The sequence below is a fragment of the Ornithorhynchus anatinus genome, chromosome 2 (genome assembly GCF_004115215.2).
Source record: "Ornithorhynchus anatinus isolate Pmale09 chromosome 2, mOrnAna1.pri.v4, whole genome shotgun sequence".
Classification (NCBI taxonomy): Eukaryota; Metazoa; Chordata; class Mammalia; order Monotremata; family Ornithorhynchidae; genus Ornithorhynchus; species Ornithorhynchus anatinus.
The window spans coordinates 54,485,016-54,495,966 of record NC_041729.1 but is presented as its reverse complement, the minus strand read 5'-3'; the positions used below and the strand labels follow the sequence as shown (position 1 = coordinate 54,495,966).

The following is a 10,951-nucleotide window of genomic DNA, read 5'->3' as shown; positions in this document are numbered from 1 at the left end:
TCAATCATTGCACCCTCTCCTATCTTGTCTTGTCTTATGCCGTCGAGTCGTTTCCGACCCATAGCGACGCCACGGACACACCTCTCCCAGAACGCCCCACTCTCCATCTGCAATTGTTCTGGTAGTGGATCCATAGACTTTTCTTGGTAAAAATATGGAAGTGGTTTACCATTGCCTCCTTCCAAGCAGTGAACTTGATCTCCGCCCTCGACTCTCTCCTGGGCTGCTGCTGCCCAGCACGGGTAGGTTTTGACTTGTAGCAGATTGCCTTCCACTCGCTAGTCACTGGCCGAGCTAGGAATGGAATGGGTAGGCCTCTGCTTGACTCTCCCTCCCGTAGCTGAGACTGGTGGAGTACTGGAAACTCTCCAGATGCGACCCTGAGAGTGCCAACTAATTCATTCATTCATTCAATTGTATTTGTTGAGTGCTTACAGTGTGCAAAGCACTGTACTAAACACTTGGGAGAGTACAGTATAAGAACAGACATATTCCTGCCCACAGCGAGCTCTCAGTCTAGAGGAGGAGACAGACCGTAATATAAATAAATTACAGATATATACAAATACATACCTATATGTTGTGGGGACGGGAGGGAGGATGAATGAGGGAGCAACTAAGAGTGGCATAGAGGGGAGTGGGAGAAGAGGAGAGGAGGGCTTAGTCAGGGAAGGCTTCTTGGAGGAGATGTGCCCTCACTAAGGTTCTGAGGTGTGTGGGGGGAAGCAATTATCTGCCTGATATGAGGAGGGAGGGTGTTCCAGGTCAGAGGCAGAAGATGAGCGAAAGGTCAGCGGTGAGATAGATGAGAACGAGGAACAGTGAGAAGATTAGCATTAGAGGAACGAAGTATGCGGGCCAGGTTGTAGCAGGAGAGTAGCAAGGTGAGGAAGGAGGGGGCAAGGAGATTAAGTGCTTTAAAGCTAATGGTGAGGAGTTTTTGTTTGATGCAGAGGTGGATGGACAACCACTGGAGTTTCTTGACATGTGGGAAAACATGGTCTGAATGTTTCTGAAGGACAGTGATTCGGGCAGCAGAATGGAGCATGGACTGGAGTGGGGAAAGAGAGGAGGCAGGGAGGTCAGTGAGGAGGTAGATACAGTACTCAAGGCGGGATAGGATAAGTGCTTGCATTAACGTGGTAGCAGTTTGGATGGAGAGGAAGGAGCAGATTTGGGCGATGTTGTGAAGGTAGAACTGACAGGATTTAGTGGGGGCTTCACTATGTGGGGTGGAACAAGAGAGAGGAGTCAAGGATGATGCCAAGGCTATGAGCTTGTGAGACAGGAAGGATGGTGGTGCCATCAACAGGGATGGGAAAGTGAGCGGGAAGGCAGGGTTTGGGTGGGAAGATAAGAAGTTCAGTTTTAGCCATATTAAGTTTGAGGTGATGGGAGGACGACATCCAAGTAGAGATGTCTTGAAGGCAGAAGAAGATGAGAGATGGCAGAAAGGGAGGAGAGATCAAGGCTGGAGTTGGAGATTTGGGTGTCATCAGCATAGAGGTGATAGTTGAAACCGTATCTGCCCAGTTGTTTCTGCCGCAGTGCTTAGTATACAGTGCCTGGCACATAACCAATGCCATTTTTTTAAAAAAAGGAGTAGCAAAAGCTTCATAACCAATCTACTGAGTGCTCTCTATGTGCAGAGCACTGTACTAAGCGCTTGGGGGAGTACAATATAATAGAATTAGCAGACATTCCCTGCCCAAAGGAGTTTACAGTCAATAGAAGGAGAGAGAGGCAAGAAAGCAAAAGACCAAACCCCTCTCGGCACTGCAAACTTTACCCACGACAACACAAGGGACGATCTTCTCGTGATCTCAATGAGACTGGGACTGTGGGTCTCCACTAGGGCTACTTGGGTCACAAGCTCACACAGGTGAAGCTTCATCGTCCAGGCCATTTTTTTTTCAAAGACGAAGGATAATTCTGTGTGTTTGGATTTGATCTAATGAACGGATTCAAAATTGAGGTGGGACGATTCTCTTCTGTATTTTGTCTGGCCTACGCCCATAGAACTAATGTTAGTCTGGCCCGTCTCAGCTCAGGCCCGCAGATGGTCTACAGATCATGGAACGTGAGTACCCTCTGCTGTTTTCTGGTTTAAGAAAATAGGCTATTTGTACCCTCCTTACGGAGCAAGAGGCTTGGTTAAAAAAGGTTGCACTGACGTAGCAGTTTTGGGGGGGGGGTTTTGATGCTACCTGTTAAGCGCTCTGAGGAGTGACCAGGGTGAAGTGCTGTGATTAAGAAAGCAGCAGCTCCTTTTGAGCAAAAGCTTTGCAAGGAAGGACAAACAAGGAGGCAAAAGAGAGAGCAGCATCGGGCGTTGCGAGCATCAACCAAGGACAGTACAACCTAGGACGGTCTTTTTGTGTGCCCATTGTGGCCAGAACTGTGGGACCCGTTTTGGCTTTTTCAGCCACGTACTCTGCTCAGAAGTGAACCTCACTGTCGGCGGTGTCCTTTGAATATGAAAGACAACCATATTGAATTGTTGTATTCACTTAGTTATTCTATTATAAATATTTCGTGGAAGCTCCTAGAGGGCGGGTACCGGATCGCTTAAGTTCTGTACTTTCCTGAGGGCTTAGATCAATGCACTGCACTCAATAGGGGACTACTATTACACAACTCCTCCTACTGTTGGATTATTGGGAAGGTGTCTGATTGGAGCGCCCTCCCTCCTCTAATCCACCAGACCACCACTTCCCCTTGCTTCAAAGCCTTATCGAAGGCACATCTCCTCCAGGAGGCCTTCCCAGATTAAGCCCCGCTATCTGATTCCCTTCTGCCTCACCCCGACTTGCTCTCTTTGCTCTTCCCCACTCGCAGCCCCACCACACTTCCGTCCAAATCTGTTTATCCCTTTGCTCTTCCCCACTTTCCAGCCCCGAAGGACTTCCAGCGCTTAGAACAGAGCTTGGCACACAGTAAGGGTTTAAATACCACCATTATTATTACATGCATATCTGTAATTTATTTGTACTGATGTCTGTCTGCCCCCTCGGAGTGTGAGCTCATTGTGGGCAAGGAATGTGACTGTTTATTGTCGTATTGTACCTTCCCAAGTGCTTAGTACGGTGCCCTGCACATAGTAAGCACTCAGTAAATACAACTGGATGAGTGAATGAATTGCAGCGGTGGAAGGTGGACAGGCCGACCGGGAATCCTGAAAAACGGCTGGCGAGCGTGGGTGGTGGAAGACCTCAGCAGTTACCACGGCAACCACGAGCCAGGCGGGTCACCACGGCACGGGCTGGGCACCGCGCTGCAGTCACATCACCTGCCTCAACTAGGTTCTGCCCACACCAAGTAATCCTTTGCATGCACTTGGCCTACACCTCTTGTCCTCCTGGCCCCAGCAGAAACCAGACTGAGCAGCAGTGTAGCCTAGTGGACCGAGTACAGGCCTGGGAGTCGGAAAGACCTGGGTTCTAATCCCAGCTCCGCCACTCGTCTGCTGGGTGACCTTGGGCAAGTCGCTTCACTTCCCTGGGCCTCAGTCACCTCACCTGTAAAATGGAGATTAACACCGTGAGCCCGATGTGGGGCAGGAACTGTGTCCAACCTGATTAGCTTGTATCTACCTTAGCGCTTAGTACGTGCTTAGCACATAGTAAGCATTTAACAAATACCATTAAAAAAACAACAACAACAAAGTATTTCTGCACAAGAACAAACACACTTTAATCAATCCTTCTCTGCACATTTTGAAACTTTATGTCCGAGAGGCAGCACTGTTTGCGACTGGAGACTTATCATTTCACTGAGCCCTTGGTAGAGTTCTCTGCATAGAGTGGGTGCTCAATAAATACCAGATGGACCAGAATGAAAACAGGATGAAGAATAATTTGGCCTTAGGGCCGTAGTTCAGGAAGCAATAGAGTCACTCTGCTTTTTTTCCAAAACACCGGTCTGCTCATTGTAAAGAAACAACGTAATAGTTTTGGGGTGCAATATGAATGGCGCCAAGCCACTCCAGAGGCTGAGCGTCTCACGAGATCCCGGAAATGGGAATGTGACAAGTTGTACGCCTGAGCCGTCCCGCTCACACCTAGATCAAGTCCTCTTGGATGAGGTTGGAGTGAAGCCCATTGTGTAGGGGCCTGTCGACCCCCTGCCCGGGACCCGAGACCCACTCTCTGCCCCGGCGACTTCTCCTCGGAGTGCGCGTCAGCTGCCTTCTGAAAGAAACCTTAGGCCCCCCCGGCTGGGCGTCGGCACCCAGGGTTGGCTACCAACTTTGGCTGCCCTGGGAAACCGCCCCCACCCCCGAGTCCATTGGTCAGGAACCTCCTCTCCCCCCGTTGCAGAATCACGGACCGGTGTTCTAATCCCAGCTCCGCCACTTGTCGAGCGTGTGACCTTCGGCAAGTCACTTCCCTTCTCTGAGTCTCAGTTACCTCATCTGTAAAATGGGGATTAATGCTGTCAGCCCCCCGGGGGGACATGGACCGTGTCCATCCCGATTAGCTTGTATCCGCCCCAGTGCTCAGAACAGCGCTTGATCCATAGTGGGAGGTAAACGAATACAATCACGATTATTATTAGTATTAGAGTCTTTCCCCAAGGTCTGGTGAGCGGCTACTGGGGCGACAGCTGGATTCGGGGGAGATGCGCCAGAGGAATTCAGACTCTGAAGCTCCCGCCACAGACAGGTAGCCGCGGGGCAAGCGGGCGGCCCGGAGCCGCGTCACCGCGGGCCCGGGTCCGAAGGGCCGAAGACTTGGCCGAAGCGCCGGTGGTCCAAGACGCGGCCGAAGCGCAGGGTGAAGTAGAAGGTCTGCCCGCCGTCGTAGCGCCGGAGCCGCACGAACAGGTCGCGGGGCCGGTCACTGCCCTCCGACAGGGGCACCACGCTGGCCACGGGGCAAAGGGTGTCGCGCCGCCGGCCCCAGAAGTTCAGGTGGGCCACCCGCAGCACGGTGCCCGCCTCGTTCACGTACATGAACCCCACGAGGCGGCGCAGGAAGAAGCTGATCCAGCAGAGCATGGCCAGGGCGAAGCCGGCGCCCCCGCCCAGCAGGGCCAGGGCCTGAGGCGGCAGCAGGCCCCGGGCGTACAGGTAGACGCCGGGCGGCAGCGCCAGGACCGTCAGGGCCGTCTGCAGCACCTTCAGCCGGGACAGGGACCCGCACAGCCTGATGCCCGGGAACCGGTATATGGGGAGGAACTTGTCGTCCGTGGGTGGACCCCGGGTGGTGGCGGGCAGCTCCTTCTGGGCTCCGGGAGCCAGGCTGCCCGCCCGCCTGGAGGAGATGGGCTTCCTGTGCCAACGGAGCCCCGGCGGGAGGGGGCTTCTCAGCCTCAGCGCTGGGGCCTGAGACCAGGCTCGAAGGATGCCGGCCTGGAAATAAGCATTCATTCATTAGTATTTATTTTTTCAATAGTATTTATTGAGCACTTACTATGTGCAGAGGACTGTACTAGGCGCTTGGAATGTACAAATCAGTAAGATACAGTCCCTGCCCTTTGACGGGCTCACAGTCTAATCAGGGGAGACAGACAAGAACAAGCAGTGACGCTTAATAATAATGTTGCTATTTGTTAAGCGCTTACTATGTGCCGAGCACTGTTCTAAGCGCTGGGGTAGATACGGGGTCATCAGGTTGTCCCACGTGGGGCTCACAGTCTTCATCCTCATTTTACAGATGAGGTCACCGAGGCCCAGAGAAGTGAAGTGACTTGCCCACAGTCACACAGCTGACAAATGGCAGAGCCGGGATACGAACCATACCTATCATTTATCTCTTTACGTTAGCATCCGTCTCCCCCTCTGGACCATAAGCTCAAAGGGGGCAGGGAATGGGTCTGCTTATCGTTCTGCTTGACTCGCCCAAGAGCTTAGCACAGAGCTCTGCACACAGATAACCGCTCTGCCCCCCTTCTAAACCTTATTGAAGGCACACCTTCTCCAAGAAGTCTTCCCTGACTATGCCCTCCTCTCTTCTCCCACTCCCTTCTGCGCCGCTTTTCCTTGCTCCACTCATCCTCCCTCCCATTCCTACAGCACATGTATATAGATCTGTAATTTATTTATTCATTTATATTAATGTCTCCCTCTAGACTGTGAGCTTCCTGTGGGTAGGAATGTGTTATACTGCACTCTCCCAAGCGCTCAGTACAGTCCTTTGAAGTTAGCATTCAATAAATACCATTGAATGATTGAATTAATTAACTCATTAACCCAGGGAGGTGGGGAGAGGATCCAAAATAAGAATGTTGGTATTTGTTAAGCGCTTACTCTGTGACAAGCACTGTTCTAAGCGCTGGACTGTTGGTATTTGTTAAGCGCTTACTATGTGCAGAGCACTGTTCTAAGCGCTGGGGTAGATACAGGGTAATCAGGTTGTCCCACGTGAGGCTCACGGTTAATCCCCATTTTACAGATGAGGGAACTGAGGCACAGAGAAGTGAAGTGACTTGCCCACAGTCTCACAGCTGACAAGTGGCAGAGGCAGGATTCGAACCCATGACCTCTGACTCCCAAGCCCGAGCTCCTTCCACCGAGCCACGCTCCTTCTCTATGGGCTGGGGCAGGTGGAGAGTAGAGAAGAAGCCTGACCGAGTGGATAGAGAACAGGTCTGGGAGTCAGAAGGACCTGGGTTCTAATCCTACTTGTCTGCCCTGACCTCGTGCAAGTCACTTCCCTGCTCTATGCCTCGGTTCCCTCCTCTCTAAGATGGGGACTGATACTGTGAGCTGCTCGTGGGACAGGGACTGCGTCCTACCTGATTTGCTTCTATCTACCCCAGCGCTTATCAGGTACACTGCCTGGCATACAGTAAGTGCTTAATAAATACAATTTTTAAAAATAGCGTCAGCTGACAAAATCCACAACTTTCTACATCAAGTCCCAAATGGCGCGGTCAGCTGGGGTAAATACAAGATGATAACTGGATCGGACACAGTCCCTGTCTCACTTGAGGCTCTTAATTCCCATTTTAAGAAGAGGGAACTGAGGCACACAGAAGTGACTTCATTCATTCAGTCATATTTATTGGGCGCTTACTGTGTGCAGAACACTGTACTAAGCACTTGGAAAGTACAATTCAGCAACAAAGAGAGACAATTCCTGCCCACAACTGGCTCGCATGCCCAAGGGTCGCAGAGCAGATGGGTGCCAGGATTAGAACGCACGACCTTCCGACTCCCAAGCCCGTGCTCCATCCACAAGGCCGTGCTGCTTCTCTGTTCTCCCTGCCCAGGGGCTCCGAGGAGTCTTGCAGGTAATAATAATAATAATAATGTTGGTATTTGTTAAGCGCTTACTATATGCACAGCACTGTCCTAAGCGCTGGGGGAGATACAGGGTCATCAGATTGTCCTACGTGAGGCTCACAGTCTTAATACCAATCATACAGATGAAGGAACTGAGGCACAGAGAAGTGACTTGCCTACAGTCACACAGCTGACAAGTGGCAGAGCTGGGAGTCGAACCCATGACCTCTGACTCCGAAGCCCAGGCTCTTTCCACTGAGCCACGCTGCTTCTCTAGCAAGCTCATTGTGGGCAGGGAATGTGTCTCCCAACTCTGTCACACTGTTTTCCCCCAAGCGCTTAGTACAGTGCTCTGCATACAATAAGCGCTCAATAAATACCATTGATTAGGAGCCTGGGGTACACGTGGGCAGCAGAGAGAGGTCATGAGGACAGTCAGTCACTCGTATTTATTGCGCGCTTACTGGGTTTGAGCACTGTACTGAAGTAGCGGGGCTTGGTGGGTACAGCATGGGCCTGAGAGTCAGGAGGATCTGGGTTCTAATCCCAGCTCCTCCGCTTGTCGGCTGTGTGACCTTGAGCAAGTAATTTCACCTCTCTGTGCCTCAGTTCCCTCATCTGTAACATGAGGATTGAGATTGTGAGCCCCACGTGGTACAAGGGCTGTGTCGAACCTGATTAACTTAATAATTAATAATAATTATGGTATTTGTTTAGTGCTTATTATGTGCCAAGCACCGTTCTAAGCGCCGGGGTGGATACAGAGTAATCAGATTGTCTTCACTTTTAACCCCCATTTTGCAGATGAGGTAACTGAGGCTCAAAGAATAATAATAATAATGTTGGTATTTGTTAAGCGCTTACTAGGTGCCGAGCACTGTTCTAAGCGCTGGGGGAGATACAGGGTAATCAGGTTGTCCCACGTGGGGCTCACACACTTTTCATCCCCATTTTACAGATGAGGGAACTGAGGCACAGAGAAGTGAAGTGACTTGCCCACAGTCACACAGCTGACAAGTGGCAGAGCCGGGAGTCGAACTCATGACCTCTGACTCTGAAGCCTGGGCTCTTTCCACTGAGCCTCGTTAAGTGACTCGCCCCAGGTCACACAGCAGACACTCGGCAGAGGCAGAATCAGAACCCACATCCTCTGACTCCCAAGCCAGGGCTCTTTCCACTAAGCCACGCTGCTTCCCCGGCTCCTCCGCTTGTCTGCTGTGTGACCTTGGGCAAGTCACTTCACCTCTCTGTACCTCAGTTCTCTCATCTACAACATGAGGATTGAGACTGTGAGGCCCCCGTGGTACAAGGACTCTGTCCAACTTCTGTGCATCCCAGCGTTTAGGACAGCGCTTGGCACATAACAAGCCCTTAACAAATACCACAATTATTGTGATTATGACTCTTACAACAGGCATGTTCCCACAGAGAAGCAGCATGGCTCAGTGGCAAGAGCCTGGGTTTGGGAGTCAGAGGTCTTGGGTTCTAATCCCAGCTCCGCCACTTGCCAGCTGTGTGACTTTGGGCAAGTCACTTCATAATAATCATCATGATGATGGCATTTGCTAATGATAATAATCATGATGGCATTTGTTAATAATAAGCATGGAATTTGTTAAGCGTTTACTATGTGCTGAGCACTGTTCTAAGCGCTAGGGAGGATACCAGGTGATCAGGTAGTCCCACGCGGGGCTCACAGTCTTAATGCCCATTTGACAGATGAGGGAACTGAGGCCCAGATAAGCTAAGTGACACAGCTGACAAGTGGTGGAGTCAGGATTTGAACCCATGACCTCTGACTCCCTAGCCCGTGCTCTTTCCACTGAGTCACGCTCAATTTCCTGTGCCTCAGCTCCCTCACCTGTAAAATGGGGATGAAGACTGTGAGCACCACGAGTGGCCCCCTTGTTTCCCCCCAACCTCCCCCACCTAGTGCTTAGAAGAGTGCTTTGCACACAGTAAGGGCTGAACAAACAACATCATTATTATTATTTACTCCCTGCCCACAAGGAAAGGGGCCCTCGCTTCCAGGCCTTGGAAAAAAGATCCACGAGAGAGAGCGAGGACCCTCACTCCCTCCAAAGATGGGGAAACTAAGGCTGAGAGGCAAACCCAGGGTGGCTCAGTCGAAAGAGCACGGGTCTGGGAGTCAGAGGTCATGGGTACAAATCCCAGCTCCGCCGCTTGTCAGCTGTGTGACTTTGGGCAAGTCACTTAACATCTCTGTGCCTTGGTTACCTCCTCTGGAAAATGGGCACGAACAATAATAATAATAATAACGTTGGTATTTGTTAAGCACTTACTATTCATTCAATAGTATTTATTGAGCGCTTACTATGTGCAAAGCACTGTACTAAGCGCTTGGAATGTACAAATCGGCAACAGACTATGTGCAGAGCACTGTTCTAAGCGCTGGGGTAGATACAGAGTCATCAGCTTGTCCCATGTGAGGCTCACAGTTAATCCCCATTTTACAGATGAGGTAACTGAGGCCCAGAGAAGTGACTTGCCCACAGTCACACAGCTAAGTGGCAGAGCCGGGATTTGAACCCATGACCTCCGACTCCCAAGCCCGGGCTCTTGCCACTGAGCCACGCTGCGTGGGACAACCTGATGATTGTATGCCCCGAGCTCTTAGAACAGTGGTTGGCACATAGAAAGCGCTTAAAAAATACCATCGTGATTATTATTTTTATGTGGGACGACCTGATTACCTTGTACCGCCCCCCCAACCAGGGCTCAGAACAGTGCTTGGCACATAGTGAGCGCTTAACAAATACCATAATTCTTCTTATTATGATGATGTGGGACAACCTGATCACCTTGTATCCCCCCAGCACTTAGAACAGTGCTTGGCACATAGTCAGCGCTTAACAAATACCAACATTATGATTATTATGTGGACAATCTGATGACCTTGTACCCCCCCAGCGCTTAGAACGGTGCTTGGCACATAGTCAGCGCTTAACAAATACCAACCTTATTATGATTATGATTAATCTGGGGGTGAAGACTGGGAGCCTCACATGGGACAACCTGATGACCCCGCATCTCCCCAGCGCTTAGAACAGTGCTCGGCACATAGTAAGCACTTAAATACCAACATTATTATGATGATTAAAATGGGGATGAAGACTAGGAGCCTCCCGTGGGACAACCTGATGACCCTGCATCTCCCCAGCGCTTAGAACAGTGCTTGGCACATAGTAAGCACTTAAATACCAACATTATTATGATGATTAAAATGGGGATGAAGACTAGGAGCCTCCCGTGGGACAACCTGATGACCCTGCATCTCCCCAGCACTTAGAACAGTGCTCTGCACCTACTAAGTGCTTAAATAGCAACACTATTATTATTATGATTAAGATAGGGATGAAGACTGGGAGCCCCACGTGGGACAACCTGATGACCCTGCATCTCCCCAGCGTTTAGCACAGTGCTCGGCACATAACAAGCGCTTAACAAATACCAACATTATTATTATTGTTATGATGATGATGATGATGATTATTCCCTCCCTCCCAGGCCTGCAGGTCTCTCTTACCATAGCGCGGCTGGGGGGAGGGGGCGCACGTGAGCCCGGCGGGGTCCTGCGCAGGCGCGCGGGCCGGGCGGGGTCCTGCGCAGGCGCACCGTCTTGCGGCCCCCGCGGCGCATGGTGGGAGTTGTAGTTTGGAGGCGGGCCGTCCCGTCCCGTCCCGTCCCGTGGTGCCCCGCGGC

At 51.1% G+C, this 10,951-nt stretch overlaps 1 protein-coding gene and 1 non-coding gene across 2 annotated transcripts; both read right to left on the bottom strand.

The window, feature by feature from the left end:
* Positions 1-252: 252 nt before the first annotated feature.
* Positions 253-390, bottom strand: LOC114809690. The gene has a single exon (XR_003757467.1). It is a non-coding gene; the product is annotated as a small nucleolar RNA SNORA7 (small nucleolar RNA).
* A 4,049-nt stretch (positions 391-4,439) lies between these two features.
* On the bottom strand, positions 4,440-10,820 carry TMEM186 (transmembrane protein 186). Its single transcript, XM_029057941.1, has 2 exons — positions 10,776-10,820; positions 4,440-5,353 (listed from the first exon to the last, which is right to left on the bottom strand). Exons 1-2 carry the CDS (start codon positions 10,776-10,778, stop codon positions 4,700-4,702), a joined length of 657 nt encoding a protein of 218 aa, XP_028913774.1. The 5' UTR covers positions 10,779-10,820; the 3' UTR covers positions 4,440-4,699.
* Between the last annotated feature and the right edge of the window lie 131 nt (positions 10,821-10,951).